The sequence below is a fragment of the Rutilus rutilus genome (genome assembly GCF_951802725.1).
Source record: "Rutilus rutilus genome assembly, chromosome: 1".
Taxonomy (NCBI): domain Eukaryota; kingdom Metazoa; phylum Chordata; class Actinopteri; order Cypriniformes; family Leuciscidae; genus Rutilus; species Rutilus rutilus.
Genome location: NC_140209.1, coordinates 33,547,287 through 33,572,541, shown reverse-complemented (window position 1 = coordinate 33,572,541; position 25,255 = coordinate 33,547,287). Strand labels below are relative to the sequence as shown.

At 37.2% G+C, this 25,255-nt stretch overlaps 5 protein-coding genes across 5 annotated transcripts in view; 3 read left to right on the top strand and 2 right to left on the bottom strand.

Annotated features, from left to right (window-relative positions):
- LOC311304609 (vascular cell adhesion protein 1) overlaps positions 1 to 25,255 on the top strand; it is a 660,847-nt gene that overhangs the window by 316,521 nt on the left and 319,071 nt on the right. The gene's annotated exons all lie outside the window — the stretch shown is intronic.
- LOC311300993 (hemoglobin subunit alpha-1-like) lies at positions 1,055 to 1,788 on the top strand. Its single transcript, XM_084425746.1, has 3 exons — positions 1,055 to 1,198; positions 1,297 to 1,504; positions 1,588 to 1,788. Exons 1-3 carry the CDS (start codon positions 1,104 to 1,106, stop codon positions 1,714 to 1,716), a joined length of 432 nt encoding a protein of 143 aa, XP_084281872.1. The 5' UTR covers positions 1,055 to 1,103; the 3' UTR covers positions 1,717 to 1,788.
- Positions 5,670 to 6,460, bottom strand: LOC311276584 (hemoglobin subunit beta-like). Its single transcript, XM_084386299.1, has 3 exons — positions 6,312 to 6,460; positions 5,993 to 6,215; positions 5,670 to 5,884 (listed from the first exon to the last, which is right to left on the bottom strand). The coding sequence occupies exons 1-3, from the start codon at positions 6,401 to 6,403 to the stop codon at positions 5,756 to 5,758; spliced, it is 444 nt and encodes a 147-aa protein (XP_084242425.1). The 5' UTR covers positions 6,404 to 6,460; the 3' UTR covers positions 5,670 to 5,755.
- Positions 13,882 to 14,784, bottom strand: LOC311287829 (hemoglobin subunit alpha). Its single transcript, XM_084404910.1, has 3 exons — positions 14,590 to 14,784; positions 14,204 to 14,411; positions 13,882 to 14,109 (listed from the first exon to the last, which is right to left on the bottom strand). Exons 1-3 carry the CDS (start codon positions 14,682 to 14,684, stop codon positions 13,981 to 13,983), a joined length of 432 nt encoding a protein of 143 aa, XP_084261036.1. The 5' UTR covers positions 14,685 to 14,784; the 3' UTR covers positions 13,882 to 13,980.
- On the top strand, positions 15,550 to 16,501 carry LOC311287534 (hemoglobin subunit beta-2). The gene is made up of 3 exons (XM_084404427.1): positions 15,550 to 15,831; positions 15,935 to 16,157; positions 16,257 to 16,501. Exons 1-3 carry the CDS (start codon positions 15,740 to 15,742, stop codon positions 16,386 to 16,388), a joined length of 447 nt encoding a protein of 148 aa, XP_084260553.1. The 5' UTR covers positions 15,550 to 15,739; the 3' UTR covers positions 16,389 to 16,501.

Genomic DNA, 25,255 nt, shown 5'->3' with positions numbered 1-25,255 from the left:
TTACAATAATATAATATAGGGCTAAGTAAAATACAGAAGGGAAATTCAGAGAACAGTCCAATGACAGGCTCTCTTCAGCCTTCCTCGAGGTTAGTGTTGTCCTGGTTCCCACTGGATAAAGACAAATGTAAATTGGAGAAAAATATTAATGAGCCACCATTTGATGACAAGCTATAAAATCGCCTATTCTTTTGAGATTAGTTGGGTAACTGAAGACATGGTTTAGCCAACATGAGATCGGGCTGGGTTTAGCTCTGTCTCTAATTCTGAAAGCCTGACTTGTCCTGTCAAAGTCACGTGCTCACTGCACTGCACGCAAGACTCACTTGCGATTTAGTTTAGTTTACATTATATAAACTGAGACTTCATAAGAACCATGCGAACTTATAAAGTCTTACCTTTATAGTATTATCGCTAACTATTAATAGACTGTGGTGGTCAAATAGCTGCCAACATAATGTTATGACCAAATACATAATACAACCAGAAACAATTAGCCTATTCAGTCTTACCTGTGAAAGGTTATTCCCCGAAATATGTTTTGGATTGTGCCACGGTTTGTATAAATCCAAGGCCTATTTCCTTCAGTCCTCTAATCCCTGCTGTGTGTGTTTTTCTGGATTGCGGCTGAATTAATGGTTTTATTCAACACACCAAACTCCTGAACTGTGTTATGTACGTCCACATAAGAATGTGTGTTTTAGTGTGATTGTCTATTTTACACTATTTTACACAATTTTTTTTAAGTCTTAAACCACCGGGTGTTGGTGGCGCCAGTGCTTACATGGGCACGTCGTGGAGACTTGCAGCTATATTGTAATATTGTAATTAATTACAAGTATTGATGGTAAATTATTAAATTACCTTCAATTCAATTAATTCCTTGTTAATGCAATAAAGGTGAATAAAAAATAAAGCTTTAAAGTATACGGTGAAATAAAGTGGGGCATTCAAAAGTTGATAAGTCTTCCAAAGCTTGATAAGTCATCTTTGGGGGTGTGAGGAGGGTCTTGGGTGTTTCTTCCTGATGGCAGTATAAAACAGCCAGTCCTCTTGTCAGCAATCTACAGAAGTCTTCTGCAAACTAAAGTCATCCTTCCACGATGAGTCTCACTGCCAAAGACAAAGCTGCCGTCACAGCCCTTTGGGCCAAGGTCTCAGGAAAAGCTGACGAGATCGGACATGATGCTCTTTCTAGGTAAGGTTTATTATGGTGTGCTGTAGCCTAATATGCTTATAGCTTAATGTTTTAGCTTGGCGTCTATCTGGAATTCAATTCAACGTGTCTGCCTATAGGATGCTGGCGGTCTACCCACAGACCAAAACCTATTTCTCTCACTGGAAAGACCTGAGTCCCGGCTCTGCTCCAGTGAAGAAGCACGGGAAGACTGTGATGGGTGGCGTTGGTGAGGCTGTCAGCAAAATCGATGACCTTACTTCTGGACTTCTGAACCTCAGCGAGCTTCATGCTTTCCAGCTGCGAGTTGATCCCGCCAATTTCAAGGTAAAAGCATGAAAGTTCGTCTTAATTTTGTCATACTCTTGTAGTCGCGGTAACCTGAATTCGCTGTCTGTGTTTTCCCATAGATTCTGTCCCACAACATACTCGTGGTTCTGGCCATTCTGTTCCCCACCGATTTCACTCCTGAGGCCCATGTTGCTATGGACAAGTTCCTCTCTTGTTTGTCTCTGGCTCTGGCCGAGAAGTACAGATGAGCGCGCTTGGTTGTTCAAGACCAGACGGATGCCTGTATAAACATTCTGTCTTTTTATGATGCAATAAAGTATGAAAAACCTTAACGAAACGTCTTTGCTGCATATTTTTAAGTCATTAACCTGTCAGTATCAGCTTGTCAGTAAATTATGTTTTAAAACATCGTTTTGTTGTCATAACAAGAAGACAATTAGCGAATGAAGAGAGACGAAATATGTATAATATCAGAGCACAAATATTGTTTATAACTGTTTAAATCAACACTATCTCACGACCAATTCGTACGAATTCGTACGAATGATAAAAGGTGGCTAATTCGTACTAATTCGTACGACCTCACCATACGAATTTGTACGACGAATTAGCCACCTCGTAGAATTTGTACGTTTTCCCGTGAGATCAGGTTGGTTTAAATACATTCTATAAGACTGCTATCATGAACATGAAACTGATGTTGTTTTATCTCGCATACTCAATAAGCTATGAACCGTTTTGGCTACAAATCTGGCATTTAAAATACAATAAAACATAAAATAACCAACCACAAAACTAAACAAGCAAATACATTTAACCCTCTGATGGTCTTTATTTATGTCTACACTTGAGGTTTTTGGGGTCTCTAGAGACCCCAGACAATAACATTTAATTTTGTAACAAGATAATAGGTTTTTTTTTTACAAATGTAATTTTATTCTGTTTGTTAATGTTTTTACTCAACATTTGTGCAGTTTTGGGAGAATTTATGATATTTTTTAAAATTTCTATAAATAAATAAATAAATAAATAAATATTTAAATAGCCTTTTTACAAAAAAACAGCATTTGATGTAAAATTCACTTTATAAAAGACCCAGATTTCTAACTTTCATTCATGGGGATAACATGGATAATTTCAAATGGTTTAATGTAAAATTTTTGCCCATTTTTTGGAAAATGCAGTTTTAAAATAAAAAATAATAATTTTAACCACTATATGGCTATAGAGCTCCAGTATATGCTATTTGCTATTAGACTACCTGAAATATATCTTTTCACAAGTTGGATTCAGTTGGATTCATATCTAAATATTATAAAATCACAATTATAACAAAAATAAAATATTTTTGTCAAAGTTTAGCATTTTTTTGTACCAAAAAAACCCAGTTTTTCAATAATGTTACATTATGATTAGAACCAAACCTGAACAAAATGTTACAAAGAGAAATGTTGGAGTCTTAAGATTTTATCATTTATTTCAATCATTTATTTTTAATCTAATTCTAGATTCTAGACACACACACAATTGTGTGTGTGTGTGTGTGTGTGTGTGTGTGTGTGTGTGTGTGTGTGTGTCTGAGAGATAAAGAGAGAGAGAGAGTGTGTGAGTACACATTGTCGATGTGCCAGTCACCACACCACTTTATTTTTGTAGTGGTTCTGCATTTTGGATGATTTTATTTGACAAATTATAGCCTTACAAATGTTCCTGTGTGTGTGTATGCGTGTATGTGTGTGTGTGTTTACATTTTCAATGTGTCAGTGTCACCAATTTATTTTTGTGGTGGTACTGCATTTTGGATAATTTTATTTGACAAATTATAGCCTTACAAATGTTCCTGTGTGTGTGTGTGTGTGTGTGTGTGTGTGTGTGTGTGTGTGTGTGTGTGTGTGTGTGTGTGTGTGTGTCTGTGAGAGAGAGAGAGAGAGAGAGAGAGTGTGTGAGTACACATTGTCGGTGTCAGTGTCACCACTTTATATTTGTGTTGGTTCTGCATTTTGGATGATTTTATTTGACAAATTATAGCCTTACAAATGTGTGTGTGTGTGTGTGTGTGTGCACATTTTCAATGTGTCAGTGTCACCAATTTATTTTTGTGGTGGTACTGCATTTTGGATGATTTTATTTTACAAATGATAAGAGAACAGTTTTTATAGTCTCAAAAATGTATTCCTCTATATGTGTGTGTGTGTGTGTGTGTGTGTGTGTGTGTGTGTGTGTGTGTGTGTGTGTGTGTGTGTGTGTGTGTGTGTGTGTGTGTGTGTGTGTGTGTGCGTGTGTGTGTGTACACGCGTGTTGTGAGCAATATAATTTAGCATTGTGGATGTTTTTTGCATCGGTGGAAGTGTGCCACTTAATTTGTGCCATTTCTGTCGATGTGTTCTGCGTTGTTTCTGATTTTGATGATGAATTGTGTCTATTTTGATTGCGGGGTCTCCAGAGACCCCGAAGACCACGAGTGTCACAATTTCTGTCACGCCAACATAAAAACAGATATCATTCCAATTTTTTTTTTTTTTTTTTTGTAGATCTAGAAAGTGTTGAGAGCCGTAGAAGGTTTCATACCATTTGGACAAAGGGAACATTTTTTTTAATTTGAGTAAAAGTCATTTGGGGTCCCAAAAGACCCCATAAACCATCAGAGGGTTAAACAACTTTAAACTTTAAAACCTTAACATGAGACCAGATATTGCTTTATAATTTCTCAGCCTTAAGCATAGTTTGTGTATTTTAACATGGCCTAATATGGATCATTACAACATAAATCTATTCTCTTATTAAACAATTATTTTGCCTGTCGGTCTGAGCTCTTGTCGTTAAACTTTCATTAAAAATAAACTAGGAAATTAATATCAGTGTAAAATATAGTCACAGATATGGACGTCTCATGCAGCTTATTTTAGGCTAATTATAACTTAACCATAATTGAAATTATGGTCACGACCGAACGATTAGTATTACAACAGTATTCGAAATTTGAACATCAAATAAAATCAGCTATTGCTGAAATGAATATGCTCATATAACAATAGTCCTACTCAAACATTTTCTTTTGAATACTTCAAGAACAAATAAACTTGTCAACTTGAAGTCCAAATTATATTTTTTAATTATAATTAAAAAATGTTTTAGAGACTTCCTAGACAGCAACATGTCATCCCAGATACGGCCTACATCTGGTAGCCTATACACGTGGATTCCACAGGGTCCAGATGTGGGCCGGATCTGATGCGACATGTTGCTGTCTGGGTGACTTTTAATGGAGTAAATTATATTGATTAAATTTAATTGATAAACAATTTCTCGGTACTTTTTACACCATTTGTACAAGACAGATGGAGTTTTAAACTAATTAAAAAAGAGGACGAAGGCTGAAAACTAAATTCGTGCATGATTTCAAACCCATGAAACAAATCTGCTCTGTGTTGCTCAATTGTAAACCATTTTTATTTTTAACAAATGAGGCGTCTCTCGCTCGGAAAGAAAATGTAAAAGTTATTTTTCAACATGCAATATGTAAACCTAATATTAATAATGGGGTTAAAACCCCATCGAAACTGTTCATTTGGTGCATTCTATTATTTAATTTCCATTAAAATACATTCAAATTTCTTCTATTATTATTTTTATTATTATTATCATCATCATCATCATCATTATTATTATTATTATTTTGGCCTTTAGGTTATGAATCAGCACTTAACTTAACTTAACGTAACTTTGCAACAACATGTCAACTAACTCTCTGAGTAAACTGTCAGGTTATGGTTGGGTGTTAGGGTTCGGGTTAGTAGAATAAGTTGAATTGTAGTTGCCAAGTTACTTATAGTCAGTAGAATATCTGTTGGTGGAGCATCAAAATAAAGTGTTAGCAGATATTAGGCAGACAGTCTACTAATAATCCAATGATAGTTAGTTGACATGTAGTTGCAAAGTTACTTATAGTTTGTAGAATGTCTAAAGTGGACAATCAAAATAAAGTGTTACCGGTTATTTCACCAATATTATTATGAGGTGTTCGGATTAGGTTATGCACGAACTTGCTGCCTATTTTAATATAAGAAGATGATCTGTTAGAGACCGTTTTTACCAAGGTTTGTTTTATTTTCAAATCAAAGGTTGTCTGCAGCAGAAGCAATCCCAAAGACACAAAGAGTGAATTCATGCGAATATGAAAGAACACATGATGCACGTAATATTGAATATTTAAATATTTATTTGCTTCAACTCAGAAATCATATTCTAAACATCAGATGATCCTCTGTGCACAAGCAGGTTTAGTATCTAGTGATACTGTCTTCCAAGGGCGGAGACCACGACGGCGATGAATTTCTGAAAAGCGGCCTGGACTGCAGGTGTGAATCCAGCACCCAGTTGTGCAGCAACAACGATGGTTAAGCAGTCAGCCAAAAGCTGTGGGAGGACAGAGAGCAGTGATAAATTCACAGACGAGATGCGTGAATATTGAAGTCAGAACAAGACTTAGCCTATTAATGAACGTTACTTGAGCATCAAACTAACCCTGAAGTTGTCAGGATCTACGTGGAGCTTCTCGGAGTGCAGCACGCTTAGTTCAGCATAGGTGCCTTTGATGTCGTCCATGTTCTTCACAGCCCTGTCCAGGCCACCGAGCACAGTTTTACCGTGAGCAGCAACCATGGGGTTTCCCATGATGGCAGCGGCGTTGTAGAGGTTTCCAAAATTGCCGAAGTACCGCTGGGTCCAGGGGTACACGATAAGACATCTACGAAACACAATGAGAAGAAATCATTTTTTATCAGAGCACAGTTTCGAAACTAGTCGCCTGTCTTAAAGTTAAAGTATTGCTAAGACTCAGTACCTTGCCAGGGCTTGGGGACCAACGACGTCGGAGTTAATCTTGGAGAAGACGTCCTGGATGGTAGCCCTCTCAAATTCTGTCCACTCAACCATGTTTCCGACTTTAGATGTTCAGACTACAGGAGCTTTAACAGAAGCTGAAGAATCCTGAGAAGAGAGAGTTTCAGAGATGTACTTTTAAATGCTTTTCGTCACCACACCCCTTAGCAGGCTATTGGGTGATAAGTTTGTGGGTTGGTTCAACCACGTCCATCCAAGAGATGCATATCATAGTCTACGTTCTTTTCTAATATCTACAAAGACTAAACAATATTTTGCCGCAAAAAAAGAAAAATAGAAACAACAATAGACTACTGTGAAACTACTGCATCATGTTTATAGCCTAACATATTTTAATATGTCAACGTTTTTTAAAGAACGATTAGGCTATTGTTATCGGATGTCATATTGTATGAGATATAAATAAATAATACACGAATGAATATTTTTGTACATTGGAGAATTCTGAACGGAATTTAGTAGGCCTATCTGAGAAGAAGGGGGTAGGCCTATTCTCTCATATCTCCACCACTTAGACAAATAACTGATCTCCCATGAGAGTTGCAAACTACAGAATAATTAAGAAATCGAATAGCATATAGAGACGTATTTGACATTACAGTTTCCTAAATAACAATTTCTTTGAATAACTGTTTATCAAAAAATATATAATGAAATTTAAAGAGACTATCTCCTTCATTTACATTGAATATTATTTGCAACGTTGGTAAAAAAAGTTCTTCAGGCGAAGGCCATATTAAATCTGAACATATGCTATAGGCAACTTTTGCTATATCATATTCTCATAACCTCGCACAGGCTCGCAGTAACTTTATATTGTACAAGCCTTGAATAGAAATGTATTGCATCACAGAACGAAGTCTTTTAGCGCCCTCTGCTGTTCACGTCTATTAATTTAGCTAATAATAGGCCTATAAATAAAACAGAACTAGTTCATCACTTTAACCAGCAGGGGACGCCTGCCTCTCTCTCTATCTCTCTATCTCTCTCTCTCTCTCTCAATTCCATTTTTTCCAATATACCCTGTAATTTGTATTATTATATATTCATAACCTTTGTACATGTTACTTTTTATATTATTAGTAGGCATATGCTTCATGATAATATCATCATATTTGAAACCTTTGCTATTCACTCCACTATGGGCAGTACCTATCCACTGATTCCTTTCGAGAACATTATTGCCTAATGCCCAAAGGCTTTATATGCGGTCTCAAATTAATAGGCCTGTGTTACTTATTTGTTTACCTGGCCACAGTCCGGCCACAATTGGCTTTTGATAGAATAAAGTAATATACAATATATATTGACCAAAAAATTGGGACGTCTGCCTTTACATGCACATGAACTTTAATGACATCCCATTCTTAATCCGGTTTAATATGGAGTTGGCCCACCCTTTGCAGCTATAACAGCTTGATCAGCTCTTCTGGGAAGGCTTTTGACCATTCTTCTAGAAGCGTATTTGTTAGGTCAGGCACTGATGTTGGACGAGAAGGCCTGTCTCGCACTCTCCGCTCGACTTCATCCCAAAGGTGTTCTATCAGGTTGAGGTCTCCACTCTCCACACCAAACTCGCTCATCCATGTCTTTACGGACCTTGCTTTGTGCACTGGTGCGCATGCGGTCATCCCAGCAAACACAGAACGTTGGCACAATTTACCCAACCTTCTAACAATGTTTTAACAACGTGGCCAAAAGGTTGATATACGTTGTGTGGTGAAGGTTGTTACAGCGTTGTCACAGACAGTGTTGACAATGAACCACCGTTCAGGGCCATAGCCAAGGCCGCCTTAATGCACGGGCTTACCTGGGCTGAAGCCCAGGGGCCTCCCAAGTTCAGGGGCCTCCCATGTTCAGGTTCATGATGAGCTGAAAAGGTCATATTGTTTTAACTTGTCAGATTTTGTCGCTGTATGTCGCTAGTCGCTTGTGGACGTTGGTAGACAGTGCTGTCGCTCTAATGTTATTGTTATGGTGCGTTCACACCAAACGCGAATAGAGCGTCTGGCGCGAGTGATTTCAATGTAAAGTCAATGCAAAGACGCGTTTACGCGCGTCTAGAGGTCCCGCGCCGCGCTCTACACCTCATTCGCGCCGCGGGAATTTGACGCGTCTTGCATTGACTTAACATTGAAATCACTCGCGCCTGACGCGCTATTCACGTCCGGTCTGAACGCACCTTTACAGTGCGTGTCCACTACAGCGGCAAAAGTCCGCTCAGTGCCGCTGGCAACGCTGTTGGGGTGTGTCTGTTGCGAGTGTTTAATCTAAGTTTTTTTTCAACACATGGACAGTAGGCTATAGCCTAATCATCAGCAATGCACGCGATTACATTTAGAAATAGACAAGCTTTGTTTCCAAATGCACCAAGCAATGATCCTTTCAATTTTATAAACGTTTATAAACCCAGCCAATATAATCACAATGAACACATCCAAAATAAAATCTTTAACATGTATATAACAACTGCAAAGCGTCTAATTTGTAAACTAAATGATTTACGCACTAAATCCAGCATAAACTCTTACTCTTTCTTTTCCATGCATCATTTTATTATATCCATGTTTGTGGTTACAGTCAAACCATATAAAACAGTTAAATCGCCCTCTAACTCTTCTGTCTTGCCTGCACTGCACTCGAGACGGTGATGGGAGCTGGAGCTGACTGAGCTCCACTGAAAGGCTAATTTCCTATTGGTTGTCGCTCGCGAAAATCCCTTCTCATTTGCATAAAGTTGAAATTTAGTTGCTGTGTGTGGTTGTTAAATAAAGTGTCTTGTGTTTATGTGCTCAGTGATATGTTAATGACAATATTAAAATTGAAAACAATATTAAAAAACTCACTGTTGTAGGTCTCAAAAGAAACTAATGCATTCTGTGATGTAGGTTACCTAGATATTACACTTTTTTAAAATGAGACTCTATAAATCGATGGGATGGGGGGCCTACAAAACCTCTCAGCCCCGGGGCCTAACATTAGGTTAAGGCGGCTCTGGCCATAGCTTAAGGTTGTGCTTGGGTGTCTGGACAACCACTGGACGACATGTACTCGTCGTCACTGCCCTGAAGCGCGAAAATCAGCCTTTTAAATTTCAAACGCCCATTGAGATCATTGTGTTGTCTCATTCTTCATCGAGCAAGGATAGCTTGTGTATTGCGTTTAATTTACCTCAGATAAATAAGATACATAATTATTCAAACAAAACTACAAATTCCTTGTCTAATGTGACATTTAATTATTTGTTCTGTCTAACTGAAAGAACAGAATAACGTTAGCTGATAATTCATGGAGTTTGCAATCTTGTGTAAATTAGGCCTACCAGTGTGCTAACATCTTCTGGTCAGATATGACCAATATTTTAACTTTATACCAAAAGTTAAGCCATAATGAAGCCAAAATGACTTTAATGAGTAGGCCTAATTGACATTTCAGCACTCCTTGAACAGACAGTGACTCAAGCGCGTACTTGTTGCACGTTAATGTTTGTTCCTTTTTTGGAAATGCACAGAGAAAAAAAAAAATGTAACCGCTCGCACACCTGTTTATTTTTTCCTTTGATTTGTCTGCTATTTATGCTACCACGTCTGCTCATAGTAACCTTACTCCCTGTATAGTCCTGTCATAAGAAGCTAGCCTAGCCTACCCCTCAGCAAACATGCAGTTGCACCCCTGGGTTTCCACTGTGTCACACCACCTTTCCTTTTAATTACACTTTGTGATCGTTTGGGAATAGATGATGCTAATTGTTGCAGTTTTACAAGTGGAATTTTTGCCCAATCTGGCCTGATAGGCCTACAAGACAGTCCTGCTCAACAGTCCGTGGTTATCGTTAGTGATGGGACGGTTGATACCGGGGCTCTGATGCTCCAGCGTAGTTTTTAAAGCACTATTGTCACACACTGTACTTGTCTGAAGTTTAAAATCATTGGTTACCTGTAAGCCAATCACATAACGTTTGGTTAAGAAGTGTGTTATGTGCCGACTCAGCCGCATTGAACTTCAACTGTAAACACATGATGCGAAAACAAAACCATTGAGCGAAATACCGGACTGAACATGGCTGTGAACGACTTTTGCAGAATATGTGAAGAAGTAAAACTACGCATCCACGGTAGGCAACAATCAGCGTCTACGTCACGGCTCTCAGCCCGCCCTCTGTTCGTTGATTGGCCGGCTGTTTTGAGGCCGGAGGAAAACTGAAAGACAGGTCGATATCAGACTGACTACAGATTCAGAAGCGAACTGAAATTGAGCGGAAGCACGAAGTCTGACGTAGTCAGGCTACCGAATTGTATCCGTTGAAAAACATATTTAACGGCTCTGCTTGTATTGAAATGACAATACCACGTGATTGATGACGTTTGAAGGTTCGAAAGTCATGATGACTTGGCAGTAGGCAGTCAGGACCATAGATATCATATAGAGCTGGTAAGTCCCGCCCCCTTCGCTAACACCGCTGGACCTCAAAGTTGAAAAACCGTCAATGCAAGTGAATGGGAGAAAATAATTATTTTCTGGTCCCGTTTGAATTGTGCCATGAATGTGAACATATGTTGTCTGTGAATTTTTTATATAACTTTCCGTGTAAAGAATTATACAATTTAGCGGGTAGAAGTTTGATACGGTTAGACTTTGTGTGAGAGCACTTTGTGGACTACAACTCTCGACGCGTTTGAAACGTCAACACCACTAGCACACGGACTAGCTCACGGATCCCGCTAAACATGGCTGTGTCTTTGGTGCACTTCACCGCCTTCTTTCAGGGAGAGGACAAAATCGTTGAGGTTGGCGAAAACCACGGGTAAGTCAACTTTATGGGGTGACGTCACATAGGCGACATGTAGTCTTTCTCGTTATGTCTTTTCCACAACTGCTAGCTGAAGAATCATACCATATACTGTCAAACTCGTAACATGAAAAGTTATAAAAAAAATTCACAGACAACATATGTTCACATTCATGGCACAATTCAAACGGGACCAGAAAATAATTATTTTCTCCCATTCACTTGCATTGACGGTTTTTCAACTTTGAGGTCCAGCGGGGTTTTACGGAAGGGGCGGGACTTACCAGCTCTATAAAGGCTAGTGCTGCGTTCCAGTCCACTTTTAGACACGCACTTGCGAACTTCCCTAAGCACTTCCCCTTGGGGGAATCCCTGCCGCCATTTTGAAGTGCGTTCCACTTCGTGAAGTGGACGAGGGAAGTTTATATGGACAGACCCTCGTTCCCTCGATTTTGACCGAGGGAGCGAGTCTGCTTCAAATGTACACTTCAGGCACCTTTATGTCCCACAATGCAGTACGATTGTGACGTCACCACATATCTCATCTAATCACCACCACAACAGACAACATTAATTATATATATATTTTGTTTAAAACAACCCAAACACACATAAACATTTGGATGCTGCATTAAACAAATTCTTAAAGGAAAAAAAAAATGTAAATAATAAATCAACTCCACAGCTGATTCCAAGTGATCAAGGGCTTAGGACGTTCCAGTTCAGCCCATTGCAGTTTCCGCCAGTAGTGGGCACTCGCAATGACGTACATCCGAGTGAACGAGACGGAGGGAAGTTTGCGAGTGAAGGGCATGACAGTTTTGGACTGGAACGCAGCATAGATGTCTCGTCCGCGCTGTTGGCCAATGGAGCTCGACATCCGCACACGGCGGCCATCTTAAGACAGGGTGCTCGCTCACTCATAACATGGTGCATGTACTTTTAAATAACCATAACTTGCTCAATTTTCTACCGATTTTCAAACGGTTTGGTTTGTTATAAACGTCAGAGATGTAGCTATTATACTGCATACATATGAATAATTATGTTCAAAATGTTTAAGCATTCAGAATTATAGCCACGTTAATAACGTTTGTAAATCCGTCCAGATTTCAGCGAGATAAGAGGATTTGTGTGCGTGCTGCTCACTCACCTTAATTCACAGAGCCCTGTCCTAAGATGGCCGCCGGTGATGCCGGAAGTGACTCCGCCTTAAGACATCTAGCCTTTATATGATATCTATGGTCAGGAGGACAGCTGCTGGTTTAAAAAAAGAAAAAGGAGCTTCGCGAGAATCGCGACCTTATCTGATGCATTAAAAGGGGAAATGATCATCGAGGAGGCATTATTTAAATTAACACTACACTTCCCTATAACATGATTTATATTTTCTTAAAACAGAACCCCCAAAATATTTTTTCAATTACAATTAGCTTACTATAATTATCATCACATAATATATATATATATATATATATAGGCCTATATTATTGATCAATATGTGAATCCGTTGACCAGGCTACACATGACATGAGTTGTGGTCTCATTGGCACAAATTCATGAGATTGTATCAATACTAAATTAGATAGAACTGTATTGATCCATGTCACCGACTTCCGAAACTTTGGTCGCGTGCTTTTTATGCTCTGCGGTGATTTGTTAGACATGGTGGAGAATCCTGTCTGACCACCAGATGTCACTAATGCACAATGTGTTAAAAGCTTCGAGTAATGAACCTTTTTCGGCACAATTTGATGAAAGCCTCAAATGCTTCAGAAAGCCTCGGTTTCCCATCACTAGTTATCGTTGTCTGATTCTCCTTTTCATGATGGACCATACATTTTTAATAGAAGACAGATCTGGAAAATTACTATTTCTCATTGTTCTGTCAATGCAAACTCTCGGACACCGTAGAGATGTTCTACTGAAACCAATGTAACAAAATCTGTTACCATTAAAAGTACCATGCACTGAAAGTATCAGGAAACAGTGTACCTGAATACTTTCAGCTAAAATTAGCAGCAGATGACATTTGAATATAGTGATAGTGACATGAACATTCTTCAGAACAACTTTTATTTTGTGATGCACTGAAGTGAAAATTGATGCAGGTTTAGAATTACATATTTATGTTAAAATACATTTTATTGGCTGTTTAAATAAAAAGAAAGTTGCATGGTTTATTGTTAGTCACATTATAATGAAAAATAGCCTACTATTTTTTTAATCACTGAGGAAAAGTGAGAAAAATTATATATGTAGCCTATTTTTGAGTAAAAAGTATTTATTCCCCTTGTAAATGTAATTCAAAATAGGCTACAATTATATTTGAACAAAACTCAAGTAACCTAATATTATTATAGTGAAGTACTATTGTGATTCGCACATGTTCTTTATCTTTATTAGAATATCTCTGTAAATTCAACCTCCCAGTATTCTGGATTATAGCTCGCTCAGTTGATAATGTCAACCATGAACATTATTTCATCTGAGTTGAATCCCAGCCGCGTTTTTGTAACCGATAATGGTACGTTAACCCTGCTTTACCCTTAGAATTAGGCCATTTTAAATAGAAAAAAATTACATAAAAAATTCATCATTGATTGATTGATTGAATTTGATGTCCTATTGAGTAAGCTTATATCGTGTAGCGTTTACCCTTGGGAACACACGATCGACATGATCAAATACAGGTTAAAGGATAAAAACAAGACTCAACTCATTCAGTTCTGTGCCTTTTATTGAGAAATGTTATTCAGACATCATGCATGAGTTGGTTAGGGGTGCCGCACAGTCTTGCCCATGGATGCCCACTGGAAGTTTAGCGGTACTTCTCAGCAAGAGCCAGGGCCAAGTTCTGAAAAAACTTGTCAACTGACACGTGAACATCTGGGCTGAAGTCTCCAGGGAAGAGCATGCCGATGACCACTATGATGTTGTGTGCGAGGATCTAGAAAAGGAATAAAGAGAAACACATTACCATGATTAGGCTATTACTATATGTCAGTGTTGGGTAGACTTGTAGTGCTATTGTTTTGGTGTACCTTGAAGTTGGCCGGGTCGATACGCAGCTTGAAAGCATGAAGTTCGCTCAGGGCGGCCAGACCTCCCACAAGGTCGTCTATTTTTGAAACGGCATCGCCGACTGCACCCATGATAACCTTGCCGTGCTTCCTCACTGGAGCAGAGCCGGGGCTCAGGTCAGCCCAGTGAGAGAAGTAGGTCTTGGTCTGAGGGTAGACGGTCAGCATTCTGAAGAAGAAAATAATAACAATAATCATTTGGGTAATCTAACCATCAGGCTATACTTGAATGTAGAAGAGATAAAAACATTAACTTTTCATGTTGTTTAGCAAAGTTATTTAACAAGTTTCTTTAAAACTCCGTTAATAATCTTAACTTAAATAGAAAGACAATAGGTCAGTATTACCTGCCGAGGGCTTCAGCGCCGATCTCATCGGCCTTAGGGCTGATCTTACCCCAGATGGCCTTCACCGTAGCCTTGTCCTTATCAGAGAGACTCATCTTTTTTTCTCAAGTTAGATCGTCTTCAGAAAAAACGGTGTTGGCGAAAACGGGATTTTGTTCCACTTTTTATATAAAACTAAAGACGGGCACACCCATGCAATCGATCCAAACCACACCTCTTCAACGCTTTTCTGCTGATCTCAACCTGTGATGTCCAATCAAAAACGTGCCAATTTTGTGCTTCTTGTTTAATGAAGATAACATTTTCAATTTATTTGAATAATGGTCACATATTATTCATATTATGGTTTAGAATTTTAAATGAAAAAATTAGAGATATAGCTTAATATTTTTTTTTTTTTTTTATATAGCCTATATATAAATCTTAATGGAACAAGGGAATGGGTTTAGTTTGTGTGATTCATATTCATAAATAAAAATAAAAATAAAAATAAAAATAAATACATTTTATTTTATGAATTTATGAATAGGAATCACATAGCCTACACTAAATGGTCCGTTGTTCCATTTAGATTTATACAAAATGTTTATTTAAGCTCTGCTTAACGGATTTAAAATTCTTAATCCATAATATGAATAATATGTAAGTATTGTTCAATTAAATTAGATGGAATTGTACTACACAATTGAAATTCGTAAATGTTAAAAATGTATAATTTTTTTTGGAGTGTAGGTATTTCACCGAAAACAACTACATTTTATTAAAATTTATGAACTTTTGTTTGTTTGTTTTAAAAACATAAACTTTTTATTTTTAACCCTATAACAGTGGGGCATATTTGGGAAAAGTAATGCCATGATCATTGTGGGCACGACCAAAATTCGTTATGCATATTTTTTTATAAAAAAAAAAAAAAAAAAAAGATATAAATGCTTGTTCATGTTTACTTACTAACTTTTTGGACGGGGTCCGATCAGTGAGGTCCAGACACATATGCGTCACCTGCTGAGAGAAATTATCCAATAAGACTTTGCATATTTTAATGGGCGGAGACATCAGACATCAATAAATTGTACTTCGGTTTCTGAATTTCTACTAGTGATTCCTATTGGACTTAAACAAGCACCTAAGGACATCCTAAAGCGTAAACATGGTTGAGTGGACAGACGCAGAGCGAACTGCCATCCTTGGCCTGTGGGGAAAACTCAATATCGATGAAATCGGACCTCAGGCCTTGTCCAGGTAAAATAACTGCACCAGATTCTTAATAGACGCATTCTATCAGGACTCCCTCTGTTAGATGATGTCAGCTACCCAGTTTGTTTAATAATTCTGTTCTTTTAAGGTGTCTGATCGTGTATCCCTGGACTCAGAGATATTTCTCGACCTTTGGCAACCTGTCAAGCCCCGCTGCAATCATGGGTAACGCCAAGGTGGCAGCTCACGGGAGGACTGTGATGGGAGGTTTGGAGAGAGCCATCAAGAACATGGACAACATCAAGGCCACCTATGCCGCGCTCAGTGTGATGCACTCTGAGAAACTGCATGTGGATCCAGACAACTTCAAGGTAGGTTTGCCCACGACATTTACAAAACTGTTGTGCTCATATTATGTTGAATAGGCCTATTCATCACAGCAGCCACTTAATAGATCTCTTGCTCTACAGCTTCTCGCTGATTGTATCACCGTGTGCGCTGCCATGAAGTTCGGCCCCTCTGGTTTCAATGCTGACGTCCAGGAGGCTTGGCAGAAGTTTCTGAGCGTGGTCGTGTCCGCTCTGGGCAGACAGTACCACTAGAGTCTCATCACCAATGAACACCAGCTGTATTGCAGAAGATCGCACCCCACGGAGCTGTTCACACAAAGATCTAACTCTTATACAACAAGATCAATAAAATAATGCTAAAAGCACTTTAATGTTGTTTGCTCCCATTTATTCCACAAAACACGCTGATCATAGTCTATGATCATACATATAAACTCTGAAAAAATTAATATAGGCCTATATATATATATATATATATATATATATATATATATATATATATATATATATATATATGGCAAATTAAGAAAATAATCCTGTTCTTTAACAACATTATATTGGGGTTTTAACCATTTCTTAGTTAGTTTTTCGACAAGACCTAATGAGTCAGAAACTTCTTACAAATAAGCCTTTCAAAGACAGTTGTAATAGATTTGCAGACTGTGGGTGTTAACCGCTTGAATTCATTGATAAAATAAATTAAATTTATCGCAGCCTCCATAAGCTGACACTCTTATCTATTTTAATAATATCATTATTTATTAGTCTCTTAGTTTCTCTGTTTGCACATTTGTTTGCAACTTATCATAATAAGAGAAAACAGCGAATTAACTGCAATATTATGCTTGAACAATATTTTTGCAGGGAATGTGAGGAAGAATCTTCTTATTAATATGAAATAGTAAAAACAACATTCCAAGTTCCAGCAGGCCAAGTTCTATTATGAGCTATTTTGTCATAAGTAAAAAAAAAAAAAAAAGATAATTACAATATGCCAAATGACGGTGACGCATACATAGATAGGCTACTATTTTTTTTCCCTCAATTATGTCGTAATAACGAGATCTTACGTCGTTAAAACAACATATTTTTCTCGTAATAACGAGATCTTGTGTCGTTAAAACGACATCTTTTCTCGTAACAACGAGATCTTACGTCGTTAAAACGACATATTTTTCTCGTAATAACGAGATGTATTGTCGTTAAAACGACATATTTTCTTGGCCTTATAAGGACATGTGTAGTCATGTACAAAATATGCCTTTATCCACATACAATTGATAGCCTCACGCCTTTATCACACTTCTACGTTCAAAAAGCTGAAGCAAATAGCAGTCCCCAATCAGAGGCGAACACTGAATGGTGGCCCCAGACAAAATTAATCAATGAGGCCCTTTAAAATATATATTTTATATAGGCCTATAAGTTTTTTTTTATATAATAGGCCTATATTATATATAATATTTATTTTTGTTAATAGGCTATATCTCAATACCTAATTAAACAAAAAGTAGTCAAAACACATCTAACAGAACATAGCCTAAGTTGTTTATTTTTTACAACATTGTGTTCTTATTTTGTTTAATTAACGAAATGTCAATCTTCGACAGAAGATACAATACAATACAATACAAATAAAATTAATTAATTAATCGTCAAGATACAGCCTACAATCTTCACATGTATAACGGATTGTCGCCTTATAAACAGTCCTTTGTGTGGTGGAATAAGCAATGCTATATAGAAATATATGGTCAGTATCTTAATTTAAACTTTATTTTATTATTTTATTAAGTTCATTAACTAATTATGCTAACTCAACTAATTTAATGTAAAGAGCTGGGCCCGGTTTCCCAAAGCGTTCTTATCTCTAAGTAGTTCTTAACCTAGTACTTAAGTTCTCTCTTAACCTTAATGCACGGTTCCCGACATGTTCGTACGCTAAGTATATCTTCTGTAAGTCACACTTTCGTAAGGTTGGTCCAGACCATTCGTAAGCTCTCTCTTAGCGTTGTTTGCAAGTCAAACTATGGTATGTTGACAATGTTGTGGCTCAACAATGATTTTATGCTATATATAATGATATATATACTAATAAAAAAATGTCCGCAATGGATACAGGACTATTTATGAAGTTGACTTTATTTGTTATTAGAACTAAAATGGTGCTAATTAGCCTTGGCTATTTTCTAATGTCATTAAAGCATTAATGAGTGTCAATCTATAATTGGCATTCACTTTTGATAATTATAATCTGGCAAACAATTTGCCTCTAATTGCTTCACTACTACACTATAACACTACACTACACTACATTACACTACACTACACTACATTACACTACACCACATTACACTACACTACACTACATTACACTACACTACACTACATTACACTACACCACATTACACCACACTACATTACACTATACTACACTACACTACACTACACACTACACTACACTACATTACACTACACTACACTACATTACACTACACTACACCACATTACACCACACTACATTACACTATACTACACTACACTACACTACACTACAAGTTAAAGAAAAACCTTTATCATATTCAATATCTGTAGAGAACAGGCCTCAAAACATAAGAATATCTGTGAGTGATCAGCCCTGTTAAATACCCTTATATGGGCAATGTATCCCCCAGGATACAGGCATTCAATGTCTGATAATCAAAGTTGTGAGAAGATTATTTAAAAAATATCCACAAGAACATGTAAAACTATCCTTAAAAAACTATTTTCTAAAACAAAATCACTCTAAAATATCATAATCGTGAAAAATATAAAAACACTTCCCTCATAGCCAGTGTCTTTGTCCACGTATGCTGCCATTTTGGATTTTGATACAAATATTTGGAATGTTGGCATAAAGTCACATGACCTGATTACATGACCCATCACCCCATCAGTGTTTCTCATCAACTGCAACCACATAATGCCCCTCCCCCCATGGCCCTTCCCCCCACAGCCTGTTAAATGACTGTATCCCCCAAGATACAGAAACTCTTTAAGGGTTAATGTTGACAAAGGAGCGTACACGTTAGAATTTCTGCATCAAAAATTGACATATGCCCAAATGACCACGTCTCATAGCTGATTCATCTTCATTCATTTATAGGGCATTGAACGCAGGTCACATGGTTGTCAGAGGATTCCCTTTCCACTGCTTTGCCTTATGCATAGCTTTACGTCAAACACACAGATAATGTACATTACAAACTAATGTCTTTACGCAGCCTCTTCAAATGAGACTTTATATCTGAATGTGCACTTAGAATGACACTGTTTCATTTCCTTCTGGATAAATAAGGTATCTCATAGATAGAGCATAATTACATAATTTTTAGAAGTCGTTAAACCCATGTAAAGAAGCTGCACAAGTGGCACAACGGGATAAGGAGGGTGGATGATTAGCGAGGGATACCCGGTTCGTCTACCCGTCACAACATATTGTGTGAACATATTACTGACAATTTAACCATTTAATTAATAGGCTATATTTTACTGATAACTTACACTATGTTAAAATAAAAGTTACTGGAATAATTTGAGGAATGTTTCATTTGGATAGAACGTGTTGTCTTTCTTAACGCTGTAATGCACCGTGTGAAGTGTAAAATCGATTCCTGAGCAATCGATGACAACTAATTCAGCACCTTCACTTGGGACAGCGCCTTTGTTAAGTTGAACTTAAGCGGCAGCGATTTAAGAAGCTTCCAAGAGACACTTCGGGGAACACACTTAAAAACATAAACTACTTTGGTAAGATATATCTTTCGAGTCTTCTTAGCAGGCTAAGAGTGAGCGTTATCGGGAAACCGGGCCCTGGGCTGGGTTTCCCGAAACCTTCTTAACGCTACGTCGTTCTTAAGTTACACCTTAAGCTGTACCTTATCGTTAATACGTGTTTCCCGAAACGTTCTTAGGCAAGTATACTTTTTGTAAGTCATACGTTCGGAAGGTTGGTCTGGACCACTCTTAGCTTTACCGGTAACACTTTAGAATACTGTATCTTACTTACTGCATAACTAATAAGTAATTATTGAAGAACTAATAGGTAATTATTCATTAACTACTTCTTCACTACTGTTAACTACTAAGGAAGATGTGTTAACTAATCAGTATGTAATATATTTTTATGATTGTGTTAAGTAACAGTTAGTTAATCAATAAATAATGAATTCTGTCATAACTCTTGAAGAACTACTACTAATTATCTACTAATTAAGGTTCAAGAAAAATAACTAAGAAGTAACTACTAATGAACAGTCATACAAAACTAACCTCAGATTAGTTTTTATATTTTATATACAGTACTGTGTGTGTCTGTTTTCCTCAGCATAGAATGCCATTGAGTAAATTCATGTTTGAGGTAATGACTGAGGGAAACTGAAAATATAGGGAACTTATTTGTAATTCATAAATAATTATCAAATAATTCTGCAGGAATTACTTAGAACCTGGAACAGTATTCTAAAGTGAGAATATAGGGAACTCATTAGTAATTAATAAATAATTATCAAATAATTATCCAGGAATTAGGCTACTTATAACCTGAAACAATATTCTAAAGTGAACATATAAGGAAATTAATTGGTAATTAACAAATAATTATTAGATAATTCTTCAGGAATTACTTGGAACCTGGAACAGTATTCTAAAGTGAGAATATAGGGAACTCATTAGTAATTTATAAATAATTATCAAATAATTATCCAGGAATTAGGCTACTTATAACCTGAAACAGTATTCTAAAGTGAACATATAAGGAAATTAATTGATAATTAACAAATAATTATTAGATAATTCTTCAGGAATTACTTGGAACCTGGAACAGTATTCTAAAGTGAGAATATAGGGAACTCATTAGTAATTAATACAGAATTACCACATACTTCTGACTCAAATCAAACTTACTGTAAAAAACACATTATTAACGGTATTATCTAAACCTTTGTAAAATAGATAAGTTATCATACATTATGATACATTTTGCTAATTAAATAAAAAGTTTGCTTATTTGCAGATCAATATATAGCCTAGTAAATGTCTGCACTTATCTTTCTTATTAGTGCTGAAGAATGACTAAAACTGGCTAGAAAATAAAATAAAAAACATTGATCAGTGCTTTTTACTTTTCAAGTAATTACCTTTGTACATTTACTAAGGTAATTTTGAAAATGAATAGGCCAATAGTTTATCATTTTACTGGAGTAATATTTTATTGGGTTATCTGTACTTTTACTCAAGTACTTGATTTGTGTACTTCATCCACCACTCCACTGCTAAAACGGTTTATTGTAGTAACCACTGTGTATGACTGTTCATTAGTAGTTACTTCTTAGTTATTTTTCTTGCACATTAATTAATAGATAATTAATAATAGTTCTTCAAGAGTTATGACATAATTCATTAGTTATTGATTAACTAACTGAAACTTAACACAATCATACAATTCTATTACATACTAATTAGTTAACACATCTTCCTTAGTAGTTAACAGTAGTGACTTAAGTGTTAATAAATAATTATCTATTAGTTCCTCAATAATTCCTTATTAGTTATGCAGTAAGTAAGATACAGTATTCTAAAGTGTTACCGCTTTACCTTATCACTGTTGCAGGTCAATACGAATATAATTCTGAAGTTTTAATACACCCAGACAGTGTTCAATTAGGCTAATTCAAGTATGAATAGAAAAAAGAATAAAATTGTCATTACACTGATTGTTGTTAGATTTTTAATTATATTATCATACAATATTATTAATTTAATTAAAGAGCGGTTTTAAAGGCCAGTGAAAGCATAGGCTACTGTTAGTTAAGTCCTATTCGGATGCTAAAATTGTTTCTCATGGGTTCACTTCGTACGGTATTTTAAACATTTACATGGGTAAGTCGGTGATTTTAGTGCCGTCCAATCCATAATATCAGTGTTTTTTCTCACCCAACCCGCGAAAAACAGCCAACTCTCATGCCTTTTGTAAAAATGAATATCTACTCAATAAAATTGTGGCAACAGATTACAAGCAATATTATTAATTAAATTTAACAAATTAGAATTGAATAATAGGCTAATTAATCAAATTAATTCCTTAAAAGTTAACCATTTAAAATGAGTAAAAGTTGCAACACATTTTTTTAAACAAAAATATCTGAATAACAGACAGACGTCAAAGATGAATTAAGAACTCTTTATTTTTTATTGCCAACATTGAAGATACCTGATGTTAAAAAAGCAGAATCACTTAAGGAGAAAGCCGTAATTCTAAGTTACCATTATGGTGATCTGTGTTTGTTTTAGTTGGGCTCTTGACCCTTAAACCATTAACTTAGATTTTGTTTAGCTGCTGTTCCTGAGTCATAACAACCAGATGAACAAATAGAAAAGGTGATCTGATGGTATTGGTTGTGTTTTAACATAATCATTATTTCACAATCATTTGACCTGAATCACTGAACTCATATAGAGTTAGGTTTACTTTATTAATTATAGCAGCACTGTCCTTGTACAGCATAATAGTATTAGCCATTTCAATGAAATCCAAATGATTAAAAAAAAAAAAAAAATGTCTTATGGCACACACAGACATCAAGAATTAGCGTATGAATCTCAGCAATGGTGACAAACAGATCACCTCTGATCATACGCTCATTATTTATTCATGCAGCAATGCATGATGGGAGCCGTGAATAAGTTTTGATTGGTGGCACGCAGAATGTACTGCAACATGCTTTATAATTGTCACCATTGTTGAGATTCACAGGCTGATTCTTGATGTCTGTGTGTCTAAAAACTAAACAAAACAATAAAATAGATTTTTGTATATGAGAAACTTTTAAGAAATTCTTTGGATTACATAGTAAAAGTTTGAAATATTATGCTGTACAAGGATCTGCACACATGCAAAAATTGGGGTTGAGACTCAATGCCAAGAAGAGTGTGCTTTCTCCAGTACAGAGAACCACTTTCCTTGGTGTGCTCTGGGATTCGGTCACATTCCGTCCTATCCCCCGCTCGTGTAGCTGCTATCCTCACAGCCACGAAAGAGTTAAAGCTAGGCCAGTCATGCACTGTGAAACAGTTCGAGAAACTGTTAGGCCTCATGGCAGCGGCATCCAATATGATACCTTTTGGCCTGCTGTACATGAGACCTTTGCAGTGGTGACTCAGGACCAAAGGGTTCTCCCCGAGGGGAAACCCACTTCGTATGATCAAGATCGCGCGGCGGTGTCTCCACACTTTGATTATATGGAGGAGACCTTGGTTCCTATCCCAGGGTCCAGTGTTTTGAGCTCTTTGCCATCGAGTTGGGCTCTCGACAGATGCTTTCCTCACTGGCTGGGAAGTGGAAATGGAAGGCCGCTCAGCTCAAGGTCTGTGGAGGAGTCATCATCTCTCTTGGCACATCAACTGCCTGGAGACGATGGCGGTCTTCAGTGTGTTGAGACACTTCCTCCCAGATCTGAGGGGCCATCATGTACTTGTCCGGTCAGACAACACATCGGTGGTCTCTTAAATAAATCACCAGGGGGGTCTGCGCTCGCGTCCACTATGCAAACTGGCACACAAGATCCTCCTGTGGTCCCTAGGGAAGATACTCCCCCTGAGGGCAGTGTATATTCCGGTTTACCAAAATATAGGAGCAGACATCCTGTCGAGACAGGGGCTGAGGCCAGGGGATTGGAGACTCCACCCCGAGGTGGTGGAGTACATATGGGAACTTTATGGCCGAGCGGAAGTGGATCTGTTTGCGTCTCAGAACACAACGCACATATGTCCACAGAGCTGCCCCGTGGAGAAAATCAGATCAGCTGTTTGTCTGCTTTGGATCACCTAAGAAGGGTCTTCCGGCATCTAAGCAGATAATCAGCAAGTGGATAGTTGAGGCTATTTCTCTTGCTTATGAGTCCTCTGGCCAACTGTCACCCTTGGTGGTCAGGGCTCATTCTACTAGGAATATGGTGGCCTCCAAAGCCTTACTCTCAGGGGTTTCCTTACAGGAGGTGTGTGATGCGGTGAGTTTCCCATACAGGCATTTGAAAGTCTGGCGTTTGGGTATTGTCGTTCCCCAAGCGTCGTCGACAAAGAGTGAGTTCTCTCGAAAGGGAGACTGCATCGCCCTGCCATACTTCCTGCATTCCTGTGATTTGACTTGCTTCGGCTATATCGAAGCTAACGCCCGTCAGACCGGATGTGCTTTTATCCTTTCCTGGTCGTGACGCCATCTGCCCATGACATTCACTCTCGCCATTGGACTAGTTGAAATACGTGCTTCACATGCAATCATGCAGGGGTGTTCCCAAAGCATCGTCGACGCAGCATAAGTTCTCTTCTCAGGAGTTTCCTTCTCGTAACCTTTAGAGACAGTCTGAGGATGTCCTAAAATGTACACCATACTACGGGTAACGTCACACGTAAGAAGGTATCCTAAGCAAAATTCAATTCAGTTCACATTTATTTGTATAGCGCTTTACACACAGCATTTCAAAGCAGCTTTAAAGAAAATGCATGAGTCCACATTACAATTTAGAGTGATCTGTTATCAGAGGCTACTGTCTAAGTTACGTATTTCAGAAATGTACATATACAAAATCACAGTTAGCGAAAAAGGTATTAATTTAAACAATGTAATAATTTAATGCAGAAACAATGAACTCATTGAAGTAATGAATACTTGTTTGTTAACAAGTATACTTGTTTGTTAACAAATTCCAAAACAGGAATTTGGCCATTTCGTATAGAGAAAAGTCTCAATTGTTGTTGCCTTTTTAGTCTTAGAATTTGAGAAAAACTCAAAATTGTGGAGATCATGGAGTGTTGAGACATTAGTAACTTTAAAATGCTATGTGCCTCAAACAAATGGTATAATATTCCCATATTTGTCTGCTACAAATTAGTTTGTCGCAACAAATTAAAGTATTTCAGAAATAATCTAAATGCAACCCAAAATCCAGAAAAGACATTTTGCAAAATGCAATAAAATCAAAATGAAGATTTGTTAATTCTCTTGAACCTTTATTTAACTGCCAAAAGTATAAAGAAAAGTTTTCCATTGTTTTCACTGACCAACTTAATTGTATTTTGTA